The sequence below is a fragment of the Solea senegalensis genome, linkage group LG13 (assembly GCF_019176455.1).
Source record: "Solea senegalensis isolate Sse05_10M linkage group LG13, IFAPA_SoseM_1, whole genome shotgun sequence".
Taxonomy (NCBI): domain Eukaryota; kingdom Metazoa; phylum Chordata; class Actinopteri; order Pleuronectiformes; family Soleidae; genus Solea; species Solea senegalensis.
In genome coordinates, this window is record NC_058033.1 from 11284332 (window position 1) to 11304766 (window position 20435).

General features: G+C 42.3%; 1 protein-coding gene across 2 annotated transcripts in view; it reads right to left on the reverse strand.

Annotated features, from left to right (window-relative positions):
- Positions 1 to 815: 815 nt before the first annotated feature.
- atp2a3 (ATPase sarcoplasmic/endoplasmic reticulum Ca2+ transporting 3) overlaps positions 816 to 20435 on the reverse strand; it is a 53450-nt gene continuing 33830 nt past the window's right edge. Inside the window, exons 9-22 of one of the 2 annotated variants that reach the window (XM_044042005.1) lie at positions 17116 to 17204; positions 15808 to 15910; positions 14368 to 14499; positions 10274 to 10390; positions 9942 to 10160; positions 9346 to 9681; positions 8314 to 8534; positions 8021 to 8223; positions 6524 to 6609; positions 6059 to 6192; positions 5393 to 5510; positions 4710 to 4827; positions 4480 to 4513; positions 4286 to 4353 (exon numbers count right to left, since the gene is read on the reverse strand). In XM_044042005.1, coding sequence (XP_043897940.1) covers positions 4509 to 4513; positions 4710 to 4827; positions 5393 to 5510; positions 6059 to 6192; positions 6524 to 6609; positions 8021 to 8223; positions 8314 to 8534; positions 9346 to 9681; positions 9942 to 10160; positions 10274 to 10390; positions 14368 to 14499; positions 15808 to 15910; positions 17116 to 17204 — 1881 coding nt within the window. In that variant the 3' untranslated portion in view covers positions 4286 to 4353; positions 4480 to 4508. Of the gene's footprint in view, positions 4354 to 4479; positions 4514 to 4709; positions 4828 to 5392; positions 5511 to 6058; positions 6193 to 6523; positions 6610 to 8020; positions 8224 to 8313; positions 8535 to 9345; positions 9682 to 9941; positions 10161 to 10273; positions 10391 to 14367; positions 14500 to 15807; positions 15911 to 17115; positions 17205 to 20435 lie in introns of both variants that reach the window. The other variant, XM_044042004.1, reaches the window with a different exon arrangement.

Consider the following 20435-nt stretch of genomic DNA (forward strand, 5'->3'; position numbering starts at 1 on the left):
AGCGATGAAGTGGGCACAAATTAAAATGCCGACACTTGGGTTGACTCTTTTCAGTTTGAGCAAATGTATGCAACTTTTTAAATAATCATAGCTTCTCTTGATTTTAGTTTTTTTCTTCACATAAATGAGACTTTGTGTAATTGAATATGAAGTTTTTTATACACTGGTTTTAAGAATTCACGAGCTGTGTATGAAAACTGGTCTACGTATCATTTTGCTGATAATATAAATTACACTGTATTAATATAACCATCTGTTTTGGTCAGTTTTAAATTGATGAATGCAGTATGAGTCATGTCTTGCATTGTCCCATATCTTCATTCATTAGATTTAATACTACATACTGTACACCATTTCATTAATATTTTTTTTTTTTTTTTATTCAGCATCTATACATTTATCTTTTGGATATGGAAGCTCTGGGTTTAAAAACATTGCACATAGCAAAATATAGTAATGAAACTCTTTTAGAGATTGTGTCCCTTCTTCACAAATCATCCCCCCCGACACTGCATCAAAACTTAGTAGACAAACTTGCTTAATCCCACTCCAAGAAAACACATTCCCAATTGTTGCTAAACAGATGAATGTATATGATGTGCCCAGGTTTTTCAGTTACCTCTGTCCTCAAAGCAACAAAGAGGAAACAACATTATAAAAACAAGTTGCTGGTTACTCAGGATACAACACATTATTCCACTGTAAACTGGGATTGGGATTGAAGATGATTTCTTTTTTGCTTTGATGTCTTTTCAAATACAGCTCAGAGGAAAAAGTACATTCACAATGTTACATAAACTTACACGGCCTCTGAATAAATAACAAGATAAATAATCTTTATTTCCACATCTGTCATTTATAAAATTATGTGTCCACAATTAATATTAACAAGGCAAATACAGAGAATCATTTTAATTTCTCAGAGGTGGAACTCAGGCTCTAGAGACTGTTTACTTGTCTACACAGACAAAGACAAAAGGGGAACTACTGGTCAAATGTTACTGATATAAAGCTGATCAATCCTTCACCGTCGGTGAGGGAGGTTACCGCTTTGTAGAGTTTGTAGCCGACTGTGGTCTCCAGAGCCTGCATCCACACCAAGCCCTTCAAAGTACAGTCAGAGAACTTCATAAGCCAGGATTCATCACTGCTTATCGCTCAGTGTAAACCAGACACAGCTCAAACACAAAACCCTCGAACATCCTCACACTGAAATGATCAGCGCCCATCGACCTCAGTGATTAGCGTAAGCATGATTCTTATCTATCTTTATCATGATAACGTCATATTCTTTATCCCTACAGTAAAAGACACAAAACCCCAGTAAGTGTAAAAACCAAATGGAAACAACGAAGAAACAACCTTAGTATTCTACAAAAAAACAAAAACAAATAGAGAAAGTGCTCAAAAGAAGAAGAAGAAGAAGGGAAAAGGTTTTCGGAAGTCTGACTGTTGTTGGCAGGTTGATTTCATGGATGTAATTTATCAAAAATTAAATATTACATACTGTATAGGCTATTATTACAGTAACAGGGTTCCATGCGGTCATATTCTCCTCTTCTGTACAGAGTTGAGGATTCAGTAGTAAATACCAAGGCTATACAGACCTAGAGTGCCTGAATGTTACAGAGCCATGGAGGGGGACAGGTGGTCTGCTGGCCGGGGCAGAGGTGCCTGACTGACTGTCACGGAGGTGGAAACTAAATCTGAATATAGAACTCACTGAGAAATCACTGAGCAAGTAGGCTGTTTATGTCCATATAATTACAAGCCAGGTTCCAGGATGGAATTAAAGGAATATTCCACACTGCAGGCATTATTTTGGGGTCATTTTTTGACGTTCAAAGTCTGCCTGAATTAGACTACTGGTTTCTGGTGCTGTTATTGAATGTGGTACAGGAAATATCTGGAAATGATGTCATGCCATTTAGGTTTGGCTAGTGCTCCCCCTGATGTAAGAGGGAAACACATCGCCAAGCACCAAAGTGCAATGATGGCCCAACATTCGGTGCAGTAACAGCATATATTTATTTACCGGTGAAGGTTTGTAGAATGGATTTGTCTTCCGGTTCTACACCACGACTTATGTTGCTCTGTAGCTGTGTTGTAATAACTCATAGTTTGATTTGATTGACAGTAAATTCACAGATTTACAGGAGGCAACAGCTGCAGGAGAGCAAGGCTGCCACAAATGATCATTTTAATCCGATTCTATGATCTCACCCCATCCCTCGGATCATAAATCATTGGAAAATATTGATAAATGCCAATGGTTTTATATCTTGTAACAATGTCATTATCATTTATATCATCAAGGTTAATGTTTGAAAAATCATCCATTGTTTATTGAAATGGTTGCCTATGTTTGCATTTGTGATCAAAATAGTTGCAGACGACACAATGTCCTGATGCAGCACCTTTGTGAATTTCTTTTTTAAAACTCCTCTCCTGTATGGAGGTGACGAGAGACCAAAGCCCCCTCTGACCCAGTCCACAGAGCACCAGGGCCCAGCACAAAACCCCTAATTAAGACTTAAAGACACAATCCACACCCCTGCGGGTTCATTCAGTCAAATACATTATTATTTATTTATTACGAAACAATACCCACGTCGAGTCGCGCTGAAGCACTGAAAGAGCAGGAGGAGCTGAGGGAGCAGCGCACAACAGAAGCACAACTTTATCAAACAAGCCTTTTGGCCTCGGGCCGGACATTCGGAGACTGTGATCGCTGTCTGGGCATGTGTGCAGGAGCGAGAGTGGTGGTGGCAGTGGGTAAATAATGTCATTAAAGGCTACAGCTTAAAACACATTCATTTGGACCACACACATTAGATGTGGCGGTACAGTGGGCTGTATAAGGCATGGACGAGTGTATAAACGGTTCATGAGTAAGTGCGACTTTTTCATTCATTAATTCTACTACATCTACCATGGGATTCAGTTCTGCGTGGACGAAGCGTGCAGGTGTCAGTACTGGTGCAAGGTTCGAATGACGGGTTTGAAATTAAGGATGAGCTGTTTTTTCGTCGGCACAGAATAGAAATCAGCCTTTAATTAAACTAAAAAATGAGAGCACAGCAGATGGACATTAAAGTGAGGTTAAACAGAACTGGCTGACGACTACACTATGCTGTAATATGCTGGTTTGTTTGCAGTTTTTCTGTGTTTTTGTTTTTTGGGAAGTCTGTGCGCGGACCTCAGCTCCTCCAAAATTAAGAGCCTAAAAGAAGCGGCCAAGCAGCATAAAGCTATTCACACCTTTATGTGGGGGAGCGACATCTCCACACCCCCAAATCAAGAGGGCAGAAAAACACTACAACCTACCGGGACGGGGGGCACAGCTGCCTCCACAACAGAGAGCAAAGAAAGAGAGATGGAGAGAAAGAGCCAAAAAAAAAACCAGGAAGAGTAACGCCGCATAAAATACAATCAACAGGACTTTTTTATGTGGTGAAAGTGGCGACAAAGGAGCAGCAGTGGAAGAAAGAAAAAACGGCCAGAGGAACAACTAAGTTGTGCTGATGACGTGCCATGCTCCTGCAGAGCTGACTGGAATCCAGCAGCAGCAGAGTGTGTGTGTGAGTGTGGAAGAAGTCCGGTCAGTATACTTCGAGATAATGCTCTTGTGGACGGACACACACACACACACACACACACACACACAGGTACAGAGGCTCTCCACGCCGGTCTCGCACACATTCCCACCGCCTCGAGAGCCGCTTCTTTTCCACTTCCCACATTCTCGCTGATGCTCTTCATTTGCCAATGTGTACAACCTGTCCCCTCTCAAACCTCTCTTTCAGTCTCAGTGTGGATTTCAAACCCTCTTCCCTCCCACACAATATTATCATACCACATTGCCCTGTCCTCTGTCTCCTTTCCTCCCCACAGTCCAGTTACTGCACCACTATATTTGTACTGTACAGTCAAAAAAAAACAAGGAAAGAAAGAAAAAAAAAAAAAAAAAGCAGAAATCTTTAAAAAGCAGAGCCATATTTATCTCTTTTTTTGCACTTGTGTCTTGCTCTCTTTAAAGACATTCCTGCATTGGCCCCTTCTCAGGCACACACACACGCACACACACACACCGTGTTCATCTACTCACACACTTGTACCAAGCCATGCGCGCAGAGACACACACTCATTGTCATGCAAACCCTGCTCATTTCTAGTGGTGGTTTGTTGGACATGCAGGAGTGGGGGAATGAGGACAGGGGGAGAGAGGGAAGGCTCTTAGCTCAACAAAAAAGAAAAGGGGAGAGGGTAGATGTGTGTCTAACTGTGTGCGTGTGTAGAGCGAGAGGTCTTAGTTCTGTAGCCATCTCCTCCGATATTTGCTCTCATCATCAACTGCAGAGAAACAAAGAAGGAAACACAAACAAACAAGTTAGGGAAACTGTTTCACTTCCTTTTTGACTTAAAGCTACAACTTTCAATTGGAGAGAGGCGGCATAAAGAAGGCTGGAAGTAGAGTACCTTGTTCACAGAAGGTGAGATAGAAAAACTTAGGCTGAATTAGAAATAAAGAGAAGAAATACAGAAGAGACACGTTAGTGAAATCTGATTTTGAACCTTGACACAAACATGCATTGATTATTATTTTTTATTTTTTCATTTTTTAAAGAGGAATCACCAAGTTTAGGAATTTCCAGACTTGTAAAAGCAGGTCATTGAAATAGTGGAAAGAAGAAGGAGGCTCATCATACCTTCCAGATGATTCCTGGAGATATATTTCAGAGCCTCATCCAGGAGGATGACTGGGATGGAAATCTTCAAGACCACAATCCACTGAGACCAGTGCAGAGGGGTCACCTGGAAAATCAGCTGATGGACAGAGCAGAAGGAATTAGAGGGTGGACACAGCATTGGCATCAGTAGGTGAGATTATATATCAGTTATTCCATTATAATCTGTTGGGATACTGTACATTAAGTGATCTGAGAGAGAATGAGCTTTCAGCACCATCTTTGCTCTTTCTGTCCAATCACAGAGCAGGTCATCGAAAAAAAAGCAGGCGCTCTTATTGGTTGTTTCACTACATGTACTCTGTATGTAGGTCATTTGGGGGACAGACCACAACTCCAACATCAGCATCAACTGCCAACAACATGCAAAACAACCTAAAAAAAAAGATCTGTGGGATATTATCATGTGTGTCCGTCTGTGCTTATTTGGAGGGAGGAGGCTCCATGTGTACGCAAAGAAAGAAAAATGTACCGACAAAGACAGAAGAATAATTGTTCATTATTTTTACACTTTAGAAACATCACCACCGACACGGCAAAACTTCAAGTATTACACAAATGCTTTTTTCACGTTTGCCAAAATGAGGCCCTCTGACTGAGGCAGGGTCCTTGTCACCCACCCAAACATCCGTCTCAGTACTCACCGGCAGAGGCTCAACATAGAGGATTAAGAAGTGGAGGGAGAGGGAGAGGATGATGGCTCCCAGCAGCCAGATATTGACCCAGGGAGGCATCCTGAGCAGGGACTGGTTCTCCGACAAACTGTTGAAGAGAAGATTTTATCCATCAATCAACAAATAACATGTTGGCAATTTGTCTGAGTTATATTATAGTCATGTTACAAAAATCAGACAAAAACATTCTGGCCCTTCTTAGTTTTGAACAACATGTACTTTTATTAGTTATTTCACTTCATTTCAACCTTCCCTTTTCAGATACTTTCCTAAGTGAGACATATATGGAGCAACTGACTGACTTGCTCCATGATTGATGCTGGCAAAAACACCAGGGACACTTTTCCCTTTATACCACTGTTCCTTCTAGTTTCTGTCTCCTTACAAAAAAAAGAAAAAAAGCATTATTCCATTTGTTCAGATGTGCGGCTAAGCCACATTCACTAAATGCAGGATATTAAAAGTGTGGCCGTTATTAAAAAAAAAACAGCAGTGAACTGAACTGATGCGATTTTATTTTGGCCTGGAAATATCGCTGCTCTCCGTCTGTCGGACAAAAATGTTTTTTAATAAATATCTGACGGCAGTGACATTTAAATCATGTTCACCTCAGCGTCAGAACATGAGATGACTGACCTGTTGAGCGCATTGAACATCTCAATAGTGACCAGCACGGACAGAGCCATGGTTGTGGGATAGCGGGATTCAAACACCTCACAGTCCAGGTCTTTGAACAGGGGATTGTCCTCAGTACACTGCATGAAATGACTCTGTAGAGAGAGGGAGAGGGGGAGAGGGGGAGACAGGAAGAGTTAGTGGGAGTGTGTGTGTACTTGTGCTTTTATATGTGTCACCAGGACCTTGGTGACCTGGTTTGATGTAGCTCAGATTTGTTGGGGAACAGTTGTTGCAACCTTGGCCTCCTTCCTACCCTGAGTGCAATCAAACCACATGAGTTGTTGCTTCCTTGTCTATTTCTGTGCACTGATGGACTCACGACCCATCACAACAGCAGAGAATGTAAAAAAAAAAGACAAGGGGGGGTGGTGCGTATCGACGTAAGCCCTATCCTCTGAGGACAGAGAAAAAACAACAACTTACCAGCTGATAGAAAGACACTTGTGGGCCTTCCTCGTCAAACAGGTACCACCATGTGGCAGCACTTACTGTTCCAAGACCCACATATCCTGCAAGAGAAACAAGTGACACACCAATCAGTTTTAAGGTTGATGTATAAATATAGACACATGCCAATATACATGTACATGATGGAGTGAACAGGTTGTCGCATGAGCAAAGCAACTAAACTAAGAACCGTTAAAGGTCTAATATGCCACTGCAAGCACAAACTTGACAGCAAATGAAAAGCAGAAACCAGCATATACACGCGTTAAGTTACTTATGAGTCCAGGAGAAGAAGGAAGCGTGAGGAAGCTGAAGGTGTCTTACGAGGATCATTTTGTGAGTCACCTTCAGGACAACAGTTCTGAGCTACTTTATCTTACTGCCTGTGGCTTGTTTCTACCTGCGTTTACTGAGAATGAATCATGACATGCACATTGTGTCCTGTTCATTCTGAAGTGTTCATGTGGTCGTCTCGCCCCATTTGATTGCAGTATATTTATGTACTAGTCCCTAAATGTTTGACTTCTCTCTCTGCTCAAGAGTCCAGGACTCAGGGCAGAATGTTGCATATTGGACCAGTTCTGGGCACAACTGGTAACTTACAGACTATTCTGCATGGATGAATGGATTAAGGATACAAGGACACAAAGGTCTGTGTCTTTTGCAGGAATAAATCCAATAAAATGTAAGAAACTGAGAAAGTATACAGAAATGATCTGAAACAATTACAGTATATTACTGACTGAAAAAAAAAATAGAATCTTTGATGATACTCTCAGTCATAACATAGAAACAGATAGTTGGTTGTAATATTACGGGATGATTGTTATGTATACATGCCATTTCATCATCACATATTATGCCACTTAACATCACACAATTTCTTTGCTTGCTACACAACAGTTGTTAGAAAAGTGATGTGTGCAGTAAAAGTTTTCAGATGCCTCTAAAAATTTATTTGTGGCTGATGTTTTTTTTTTTGAATATTGACAAAGCCTATGAAAAGTATATAAACTGCACAGCAATGAATTTTCAGCCAACTCACAAGTTTACACTGTTAAACAGGAGTTAAGCAACAGACAAGCTTTCATGTCCCTTGTTGTTTCTGGGTGTGTTATTGTTTGGTGACTGTCAAAGGTAGCAGTTGTTGTAGCTTGTGCCATAATAACATAACACATGCATGAAAACACAATAAAAACAGGGCTAATGCTATTTTCTGCAGTGTTTTGGATACGGTGTGACGTGATTCCCTTATGCCGTAAATCAAGTGGTCTTTTTTTTCTGTGAATACTGTAGAGGCAAACACAATAATGTTGTGAAAGCAAGACTTATAGGTGACCGATATGAATGCACACGCTGTTGTTTCTCTGTTGCCATTACATCGTGCACTTGATTTTAAAATAAAAAAAAGTTTAGGCCAAAAATATAAGTTGCTGATTTCGTTTCTAAGATCTGATTTTTTCTATTTTTTACCTCCAATAGCCACATATCTGAAGAAGAGCCAGCCAGAGATGAGAGGCTCCTTTGGGTTGCGGGGAGGTTTGTCCATGATGTCCAGGTCTGGGGGGTTAAATCCCAGGGCAGTAGCAGGCAGACCATCAGTCACCAGGTTAACCCATAGCAGCTGCACTGGAATCAAAGCCTCAGGCAGACCAAGTATGGCTGTAAGGAAGATGCTGAAGACAGACAAGAGATGAGACACGCTAACGTCAGTGGAGGAGGTCAGACTGAGGTGAAGAAAGTCTGTGTGTTTCTCTGTTCCTCACCAGACGACTTCCCCCACGTTAGAGGAGATGAGGTATCGGATGAACTGCTTCATGTTGTTGTAGATGGCTCTGCCCTCCTCCACTGCGGCCACGATGGTGGAGAAGTTATCATCAGACAGAACCATCTCAGAGGCCGACTTGGCTACAGCAGTCCCGGAGCCCATAGCAATACCAATCTCTGCTTTCTTCAGGGCTGGAGCATCATTTACACCGTCTCCTGTCTGAGACAAGAAGAGACACTCCCATCAGAAAACCTGTGACACAACACACTTCTGCTTGAAAACACAAAATGCACGCTCCAACTGGTTTGTACACTTGGGCTGCTGTAGAAAGGCCCTCACCTAAAGTACATATAGAAGATTTAGTACAAAATAGTTTTATTTTATAGCAATTATGCACTAAACAAACAAAAATAATGCTACACACTGGACCTTTAAGCAGAGAACATTTTGGTGTTAAAGTGGCCATAAATCATGTTGTGAGGTTATTAATGTGACAGAAAAAAAAAAAGTTAAACTGTTTATCTTCTTGCTTTATGTGAGACTTCATCACTTCTCAAATACTTGGCCCAAATGTAATTTTATTATTCTTTAAGAAGTGATAAGTCTAACAAACTGCAAAACTGCCATCGCATTATGCACAACTGTCTCACATCCAGACAGGATTAGGCTAAAGCTGAGAGACATATCGATCTGTTGTACCAGGGCCTAAAGTAGCTTTATAGTGTTGAATGTCTGTGTGTGACGGGGGAACGGTGAGAACGGTTGTCGCCCTCCTTCCCATCTTCACCCTTTTTCTGAGATGTGTGTCAGAGAGGAAGCGGCAGAGTGGGCTGGAGATGACAGCTTCAGATAGCAGAGTTTGACAGAGAGAGCTGCGTCACGCGGACCTGAGACATGTCACCTCACTGGCCTCTTCTCGTGCATCCTATTCACACAACACTACACCGCTGGGGGAAGGTGGAATATACATGTCATGACATAGAAAGTGCACATACGAGTTGAAGCGGGTGCATCACATCGCTCTTCTCACCATCGCAGTAATCTCGTCGAATGACTGCAGGTACCCGACGATCTTAGACTTGTGAGCCGGCTCGACGCGGGCAAAGCAGCGGGCCCGCTTGACGGCGTCCCTCTGCTCGTCCGCCGGGAGGTCGTCAAACTCGCGGCCCGTGTAGGCCTTTCCCGTCACCTCCTCCTCCTCTCCGAAGATACCGATTCGCCTGCAGATGGCCACGGCTGTGCCCTTGTTGTCTCCTGTGATCATGATCACGCGAATACCTGCCTCGTTGCACAGTTTGATGGAGCCGATCACCTCCTTCCTGGGTGGGTCGAGCATTCCCACGCAGCCGACGAAGGTGAGGCCCAACTGAGTGAAGAAAAAAGAAAGATTGAGGGAGCGTTAGGTGTTTCAGGTGTAAAACAGAGATCCAGTGATCCACTTTTCTCAGTTTGGATCCAATTGAGATACCTGGACAATGATATCTGCTGATACCAGAAATCTTTTTCATGAATTTAATTGTTGTTTTTATTGCTGGGATTATGTGTAAGATTGAGTTATTGTCAAATGAAACTTATTTCCTGATTGTTCGTTAACACATCAAACAAGAAGGTGCCACAGTACTCTACCTCATATTCCATAAACTTGCTGGAATTCTCCAAATCCATGTCGGCCTTGCGTGGCGGTGTGTCATGAGTCGCCAGAGCCAGGCAGCGCAGAGTGTCTCTGCCCGTTCCCCATTCCCTGATCTTTGACAACAGCTGCTCACGCAGGGCTGTAGTAAGCGCCACCTTTCCATTTCCCACCCGCAGGTACATACACCTCTCGATGACACTCTCTGGAGCTCCCTGATAGTAGCCGACACAGGAGGGAAATCAGTGATTTATAAAGACAGACTTGTGATGAAAGTGATGGAAAAGGTTGTGTTAGTTTTGGTGATGTGAGCATTATTCATTCATGCCTTGATGAACATCTTGCTCTGGGAGCCCGGCTTGACTGGCGTGCAGTAGACGGACATTGACTTGCGGTCTCGAGAAAACTCCAGCGTGAACTCCTTCTTCATCAATTGTCTGATCACCTGATGGATAAGAGCAGGGGAGGAGGAGGAGGAGGAGGAGGAGAGAGAAGAAGGAGGTGGTTAGAAATGGGTCAATAGTTTGAGTTCAGTGAGTGTTCGTGGGTAGTTGTCAGGACGGCAGCTGGTGGGAGACGAAGAGGTTTGGCTGAGCTAGTGACAGCATGACATTTAAACCAAGCACTTAACCACCTTGTGTGGATGTCTGCCTGCTGCCAGAGTTCTGTCCACAACAGCAGCCACTAAAGCTTTGTATTTTTGATAAGCTTATGGAATGTCACAATATTTACTTCAAACCACGGTTTGGTTTGGTTTTGTTGCCAAGACCTTGTATTCATGATAGGAGAGCTGCATCACTATGTTAAGTCTTCTCCAGCACATGCCAAAGAGTCTCAATGGGATGAAGGTCTGGACTCTATAAAGGCCAATCCATGAGTGAAAATGATGACTCATGCTCCCTGAACCACTCTTTCACATTTGCCTGATGAATCCTGGATTGGAAAATCTTGGTCTTATAACATAGGATATAAATAGAATGGATGTCATCATGCTGATGTGCAATGAGCGATGTGACTTAATGGCAACTACAGCTTGTTTAAAAATCTCTGATAGCACAAACGACTTTAAATATCCTTTTGATTTGGACCTCCTGACACAGGCAAACCTCCTCCTTGTTGGCAGAAGTCTGCATGCAGAGGATGCTGAGGGTCTCCCAGGATGACCTCAGCCTTCTGAGTGGCTCTCAGTTGGAAAATATGGCCAAAGTCAATCAAGGCAGTGCCAACAATGTTCCTACAAAGCTTAATATGTCCGGGTTTGCACTTAGTTCACAAAACCTTTTAAAAAAGGTTAAATCCCCTCAGCTTCCTCATAAAGATCAGCCCCAGGTTGACCTTTTTGTCCACATTGTAACACTGATGGTTGTGGACACAGCAGGTGGATTCCTCTAAAATCAATAAGCATCTTGTGATGAGTTTCCTCATTTTGGAATATACCAGAAAAACCTTTTGAAGTGACCTGAAGTGAACTGAAGAAACCCCAGATTCATAAACAACAGCAAGACGCTGATGACAAAGTCAAATCCTAACAGGTTTATTATAATGTGACATAACTCAGGATAAAATCAACCATATACCCTCCACTTTGCCTTATTTACATTAGGTGTCAAGTCTTGTTCTACCAGCAGGTGGCCCTCCGGTACTGAGTCTTCATGCTGATCCCAGTGCACATAAAAGGTTGAAAGGTTATCACTGATAATACTCCGCTCCATCAGACAGCTGTCGAGTGCACAGACGCGGCCAGGGGGAATGGAAACATCACGATCACAAAGATCTGTGTGAGGAAAAAGTCGTCCCCCTCTATGATAGAAGGAAGGCAGTACATGTCGTGCCATGCTGAGAAATGACTCTTCCCACTGACGATGGCGACACACTCTAGTGCGACGGCTCTTCTGGTTTGGTGTTTTACGTGCGTGCTCCTGATTTCATCGTATGCTGTGTCTATAATGACATTATAGCTTATTCCATTTTCTTCCTACTTTCCCTGCTTATTAAACGAGACATGCAAAATTGCTACACCTCCCAATGTTCTTTATAGAGCTCCATCATTTCTCTATTAGGTATAAAGAGGCTCAGCAATGGAACATCAGAGGGGGTTTGTTTGCTTTTTACAGACTTGTTCCTCTTCTTTTTTGTATCATGTATAAATGTGTGTAATATTCAACATGGTTACAAACTCCACATCCTCATCCTGCTATACGTCTCCTTTTTGATTTGTGTCACCTCTCTTTTGAAAGACAATATTGCTGCTTCTCTGTCTGTTTTTTTGAGTCATTGCACTTTTGTGTTTGCTAATATTTGATATTGAGGAGCTTTTTCTGAATCTCTCCTGCACAACATCTGTGTTGTTTTTTTGTTTTTTTCTGTTGTTTTGCTGCTTTTGTGTAAATCAACCTAAACCACAGATAAGATATCTGGAATGTTGCACAGGGCATGTTGAGAAGTTTGCATTACAGCCAGAAAATGTTCTTGAGACACAGCCAGTTTCATTTCATCCGATGAGCTTTGTGACCAACAATAATAGTCAAAACCCAAAGTTGACGACTGCACTGAAACACCAGCATCGGCACACCGGTGATCTCACTGGTGGCCTTGTCATCACTTTCCACAAGAACCCGATGTCTTTTTAAAAAAGGGGAGGTGAGCTTGATGTTTATTATGAGAAGAATCAATTCAAAGTCAAACTCAAACACAACAGGCAGGCGCACTGTGTTTGCCGTGACATTTAAAACATTCTTATATCTGACATTTTAAACCAAACAGTTGCAGGTTCACGCCCGCACAGCAAACACATGCGACGATCAACAAACTCAACACCCTGAAACCTGACAAGTCAACTCACCGTAACGCAAATATCATCTTGTGCAAATATGTATAAGAGGGGGCTCTATGTTGGTGATTATGCTGCACAGTGTGCAGTGAACACTGCGATATAATGAGGGGAGTAAAGGAAGCGTCATATTGTGGAACACACACAGGAACAGCGTGTCAGTTCAGCCAGAGAACTCAGGATTTGAATGTTTATTTGCATCCGTATACAAATGGTTTAGCTTTGGCGTCAAGGCTTTGACTTAATCGACCCCCCGCAGATATGTTTACATAGACATATTGGGGAGTGAACAGCAAACACATTAAACGCCCCGCAGGTGGATGCTGGGGTGAAGGTGGGGCTTAAAGCACAAGCATTAACACCAGCACTGACAGGCAGAGGGAGAGATGGGAACATCATGCAGCTCAAATATCCCACCACGCTGAGAGGGAGCGAGGCGTGTCTCCTGATATAAAAGTGCCGCTCGGGTTAACTGTCTGAACTTGCTCGCACACTTGCATCATTTGTGGCAACAAACAATGTGCCAACAGTCGCTGAATTGTTTAATGCAGTTAGAAAAACACTTCAAAGTGATTCTGTGCAATAAATGCACATGCACCCATCACCAATTGTCCTTTGAGGGTCATGGGGGGAGCTGCCACTGACCATTTTGAAAGGTCACTAGCCTCTAACTAGTGGAACATACGTACAGGCTACATCCATACTAGTATTTTTTAATTAGGGATATCCCGATCCGACATTGATACGGGATAAAAATGAGTATCGGATACAAGCAGTCCATTCCGCTCTAGCACTTCTATCCAGCAGCGAATAATGAAATGAATGTGACAAAAAGTCCAATATTCTTATGTTAAAGGTTAAAGTTGTAACCATTGGTTAATAATAAATGGGTCAGTTTTTCTCATACCTATGGTTGCTGACCATTGTTCTCTGTTTAAGTAATATCACTTGATCAAGCCTATGCTAACATTCCACACTACATAATAAGAAACTAAAGTATGTATGATTCGTGCTGATATCATATCGGATCGATATCGGCCAATACTCAAGGCTGCAATACTGGTATCGTATCGGAAGTGAAAAGGTTGCATTGGGGCATCCCAGTTTTAATTTAAAAAAACAAAACAACAAGCATTTTCATGTGATACGGAGTGCTTCTACTCTGTATTAGAAGTAATCTGCATTCATGCGTATAAACCTATAAACAGATTCTCTCCCCTTTAGATGTTTACTTAGTTTTCATTCAAGTACTTTGAACGAGAAAGGATTTCTTTTGAGACCGATGTGAGATGAATGTGAAACAGCTGATTGACAAGTTGTGGTTGTCAAGTTTTTGAGACGCCAAAACAACAAAGGACTATCTGCATCACAATATATGCGCTTTTTAACGTTTAATGTAGTAATGTGGACAGAGCCACAAACCATTCACATTAATCACGGACATCTTATCTAGTCCACACATTAAAATCTAGTGAATACATTACCCACAATGCAACATGAATTTCATGTGAGCTGTGGTAGTAACGTGCTTATTTAAGCACATGTGCATAGAGAAATCGACCTCTTTTGAACTCCACACACGAGAAGCTTACCGAGTTGCAGGCCCCGGCGCGCTCCACTTTGCTGAGACCGGACAGGTCACTCTTGAAGACGTTCATCTTCTCCACCAAGGTGGTGAGAGCGGTCTCTGTGGCCTCGCCCACCTTCTCGTAAACACCTTTGGCCTAGGAAGAAATACAGCAACAGTGGAGAGGATTTTACAGAAGGCAATTAGGATGTTAAAATTCAGATGCATTTACTGCACGGTGTCGTATTCTAGCTCAAATCTACGGAGAGTCAACTCGTTCACAAACTTCTCCATCAAGCACGAACAATTATTTTCAAAAATGACACAAAAACAACTTGAGAGCAAACGCGCCGCGAGCAAAATGTGTCAGTCGTTCACCTCTGCCTCCACAAACTTTGAGTCACACAGGCAAAGTGGTTTGAAACGTGTGCCCGTGCAGGAGGAGATGAGAAGTGCGGCAGAAGAGATGAGGTAGTAATGGCATACCACACATTATTTGTTTGTGTGAGCACGGAAAGCAATAAAAGACATCTTCCACATCTCCCACCTCTCCAGCACTCATATGCTCCACCAACCCACCAGCCCCTCACTCTGCTTTAGCACACTTTAATTTCACGCTCAGGTTCTTGATTTAAAAAAAAAAGAAAAAGAAAAAGAAAGAAAAGAACTGGGAACAAAAAATGACTACTCACAGAAACCATTAGTCTAAGGAGGACATATGCAAACTGGAGCAGAGCTGTATCCACGGCCTCTCCTCTCAGCAAGGTTACCATGATAACTTCGCGATAACAGAGAAGTGAGAAAGCAATCTTAACCAGAATAGGACTGAGTAAAATTAGCTCTGCTGAGGAGAAGAAGGCTCTCGTCTAACATGTCGAAGTGTGTGATTCACAAACCACAGAGAGCGAAGACATTTTGGGAAAATGAGCTATTCATGAATTAAGACATTTAGTTAGTCTAATAATGGTTAAGGTTGAGGTAAGGGGCCAGGGCAGTGTGGGCTGTGACAGGACTCTGTGAAATTAGATTAAATTTAAATAAATGGATATGTTATTCATTTTCAATCAGGAATTAAGTTTAAAATTGCAGTAAAATACACAAGATAGATTTGAACAAATACGTGATAAATAAGGCATTTATATTCTTTCAGCTATTACATGGAGCCCAGCTGTAATAATGTGCTGTGTTGTGAAACGTGTGCACGGGTTTTAAGAAATAAAGTGAAGTGCACTGATTATTAATCTGATTTTTTTGTACCTCCCCTGTTCACATGATATATGGGAATGATTGGTTCTTGTCTTCGTGATTTAAGGTTTGGTTGGGCTTCAGAGAATGTTTCGGATTTCAAAGTAGACCACGGCACACTTAGGTTTGGGAACAGGCAGGACTAGGGTATGCATTCTGTCCTTGTTCTGTCCTCATTAAGACAGCTGTACAAAAATGTGTGTGTGTGTGTGTTAATGACCTCATTGTAGTCCAATGAGGAGTCATTGCACATGGAGCACACAGTGGCCAACTCCAAAAGACCGTCATAGTCTCCACATTGGACGGGCCTGTCTCCTTTCAGGCTAGAAGAAAAACAGACGCACACACACACACACACACACACATACAAACATCAGTCACAATACACAGGGGGAAAACGCTTCACAGTTCACTACAACTCAGACACAGTATCCTCATCAATATTTATGAGCAGGCTAGACATACAGTTGTTTAGCTTTCCGTAGTTAACTAGCAGCACAGTGGTCGTAGAGTAGTAAACAGTGTATTTGTGTGTGTGTGTGTGTGTGTGTGTGTGTGTGTCTTTCGGACGAGCAGTGCTGATTGCATGACAACCATGGATCCCTTCCCAGTAGAGACTGCAACGGTTGCTATCGAAGCTCCCACACAATAACCCACACTCTGCTGTTATGAAATCGACAGGTTCATGCAGAGTCAGAATGCTGCACTCGACAAACAGCGAAATAAACAACATGCATACACAGCGAGCTGGAGAAGTCCTTCTCCTACATAACGACTCGCACCTACCTATATTCCCCCACACATGCATATTTGCAGAGATAAAAAAGAAAAAGATCCCTCCGACACGGCAAGTTTAAATCCATTTGTTCTGCCCTAACTCAATCTTGAACAATTGCAAAAACAACAGAGCACGTTGAATTCAACGGAAATACAGCAGAGGCAAGGAACTCCTTATCTTGGTTAGCAACAAGGTGATAGGATTTATTTTGAGCTGCAGTTTCTCGATGGACTTTTCAGTTAATTCAGCAAAAAGGGAAATTTCAGTAAAATTACGCCTGGCAATAATGCTAATACGAAAAAAATGCAGTTTTAATGAACTTGGTAAAGTGTAAGTAAAGTGAAGGTCTAAAAAAAAAAAAAAAGACTCCCATATTTGTGATTTGAGTTGTAATAAGATGTCTGAGAAACTGAGTGTAAATTCTCTCATGCTGCTTTGGGTCCCATAAAAATAATGATTTTTTTTCTTTCCTCATTTCATTTTCAAAAGTTTCTCCCCATTTCGAAGGGAAATCTTGGTAAGTGATGTAACATCTTGGCAGACGAAACCACATCACAGCTTGTTATATCTCGTATTTCAAGATAAAAGCTCAGAGGGACTTTGATTTCACTGTGAAACACACGGGGTAAAAGGTTTGCAGAGAGACACACACACACACAGCTTTTTCATTTAATAAGGCAATAAAGGTGAACACATGTTCCTGGATAAAAAAGGAACACGGTTTTTATTTTTCTAAACAGTCATACTTACATTTGTCCCTCGGGGGCATACGTTGATCCAGTTATGGAGAACTCGTGAAGTGTGCAGTTTGAATCTTGGACCTTGTCTATGACGAACATCTGGAGAGGAGAGAAGGCAAACAAACACAGAGTTAGTCATTCAGAAGTGTGGCTGCTCAACAGCAAGCATGGGTCAACGTCTTTAGATCTGTAAAAAGTCCCTCTCTGAATACTGTGGACAAACGTGACAGTAATGATGGGTTTCATTCATAATAAACTGACAGCGTGTTATGATCCTTAATCTCCTCACAGGTGTCATAATGAGCGGTCGTGGTGCTGTTGGCACATATTAAACAGTTGATTTATGGCCACTTCACCACCAAAACATACTTCAAACAAAACAATGAAAGCTGCGTTAGTGTGAGTGAAAGCAAAGAGGCAGGATACCGCGAACAAGGGCCAATTACTCATGCCTCACTCCTTGACCTGCTGCGGATACATTAAACATTCTATGTCATTATGAAAATCAAATAACAGCTGTGGACAGGAAGTACTTTGTAGACTGGAAAAATGGTCTCCGGAGACGATGGAGCTCAAATGACGACGGAGGAAAACCTGGAGGAGAGCAGACACCTCGCTGACAAGCAGGTACTGTACTGCAGCAGTCACTGTGCTGCCTCCTCTTCCCCACATGTTTCCAAACACATATGCAACACGTGAGCTTCAATCATCGCTCGTCTCGACACATTGCAAGAGCTCCATCGGTCACACGCACACTACTCTGCACGCTCCAGTCAGCTGCGGAAAAACAAAACGCAAGGCGGAGAAAGCAGGAGTCCCAGAGCTGTCCAAAGATTTGCTCGGTTGGCAAATCTGCCTGAAATTCCCATGCGATTTATGACGTGCTAGAGGAGGGAAAGGAGTGGAGCCTGTGGCTGGTGCATTATACGATTGAGACACTCAAACACCTTTTTAAATATAGAAATTCAAAACAGACCAACAGACCGCCCTTGATCTCCGTTCCCTTTTCAATATTCACTTTATAAAATAACTTGACCTTTAGGTTGAGAAAACACACACATCCACAGAGAGGAAAGCAACCCTCTAACCTTGACTTGAGAGTCCATTAAGTCCAGCTGATTAAAGAATTAATGAAGCAGCTATTCCGTTAAACTTGGTTTCCTCCTCCATTCGTCTGTCAGTAAATGTCTGTGTGTGTGTGTGAATGACTGAACAGCGGCCATTAATTTAAAAAGAAACACAAAATCAATGGGAGGCTTGAGATGTGTGGCAGCTGTGCTCCCTGTAGCATACAAGCCTTTAAATGTACGCTTAAGCGTCTTAGTTGAGTGAGTGTTTCTCAACAACTCGGCTGCGGCTGTGTCGTACTACATTTACTCTCCTGCTTTGGTGTTTGACTTTGGACGAGATGAAACACATAATAATAATAATAATAATAATAATAATAAATCAAACTCACGTCATGTTGTGACATTAGAGATTTTGGTGAGAACATGCAACTTTTAACATTTGTGTACGCGCCAAAAAATGTGTGTTTAAAACTGAGCCAGACAGGTCAGCAGCCTCTCACATAGTCAGCAACATACAGAGTGTCAAATGAATCCAACCCTAATCTAACAGAAAGTCTTCACCGATGGTCAAACGGGGACTCTTGCTGTGCGGCAAACTCTGTAGCTCAGTGATGACTGTCACATGCCAGCTGCCATTAAAAAAAAAACACTACCAACAAACTCAAAATAGCCTCAGTATCAGCGTTATTGTTTTATTGCAACCTTTAAATAATAATAAATATGTCTTATCTAACGCTAGTTGCCGTGCCACTACTAAACAGTGGTGTCAACAAGTCCAGCAGAGCTAATTATGAATATCATAAAACTGACAGTCATATCACACTGTTCATAAACAAACAGTATATATAAAAGGAAGGAGTGTCCAGGTACTGGAGAGCAGAAGTACATGATGGTCAAGTCAATTTGCATGGAAGTCGTTTTCCAAAATCAAATGAATATTATGTAACACACTATATAAGATATAGCAAAAACAACATAACATCACTGTTTATTTCTGACAGCAGAGGGCATTCAAAGTGGATCTAAGGTCAAGCTGTGCGTACAGCACCCTCGACTGAGCCTCTGGATAATTACTTAAGGCTGATGTGCTTCTAGGCTGCTTCTATGGTCCTCACAGTCAGATTAACCTCTTGCTAACATAAAAAAGAAATAATATTAAGTTTCATATCAATAGAATATGTATGTCCCTTTAAGGATCTGTAAATAGCCTCAGCCTTCTGCTCAATTTTTGCTTTCACAAAGGTCTCTGTTCTAAAATCTAGTGAGCGATGACTACTGAGAGACGAAGCACACGAAGCAGAGCTTGAGGAATAAAATCAGGTTGTTTTCTCATCCCTGGTCAGTTTTCCCACACGATCAGATATGCTGTGGTCTCCAAGGAAACAAGGCACAAGTGTGATCCATGTGACTCAGTGGTGCTGGCACAAGTTATATTCCTCTACTCCCTTCCTCTGAGCTGATGTGGGGATGAGTGGTTTCAATGGGAGTGTGTGTGTGTGTGTGTGTGTGTGTGTGTGTGTGTGTGTGTGTGTGTGTGTGTGTGTGTGTGTGTGCGTGCGTGCATGCGTGTGTGTGTGTGTAAAAAGGAAAAAGAAAGTCAGGATTCAGGAGGGAATCCCTGGAAATCCTGTGCATATGGGGATACCCCGAGGAAAAGCATGGGGTCCTATCAGGGCCACAGACTGCAGAGCAGTCCAAGAATAAGCACAGATGGATAAGCCTGGGCAAACATTCATGTGTACATTACAACATGACGCACAAAAGCCATAAAGAAGGCATTGCACAAGCGTACAAGACACACCAGTTTAACAACCAGGAAAGTGACTATCTCCAGGAAACACCATGCTGAAAAAAACAGCGAGGAGGAAGTGGGATTTTTTTTTCTTTTTTTGTGACTGAGAACATGACAATGTGTGCCCTCTTATCTCACACCAGACAGCTGAGTGCAGCGAGCTGGGGAGTTGCAGAGGGTCAATATTGACCAACGTCAAACTGCCTCCCTCACTCTGTCGCTGTCTGGGAGGTGTGCGGTGTGCGAGAGGGAACTCCCTGCTGCTACGCATTCATCACACAGATGCTCCACATCATCTCTGAGAGGAGAGGGAGGGGCCTTTCTATGACGAGGGCATTAGGATTCTGCAGCACGGGCTTCATTAAAAACCACATTTCAAAAACAGAGGATCAGAGGGACTTGCACTGTTTTTGTCGAGGTATTTTTTATTTCCTGGTTCTCCTCATCAGAGTTAATCAAGTCTGAGTG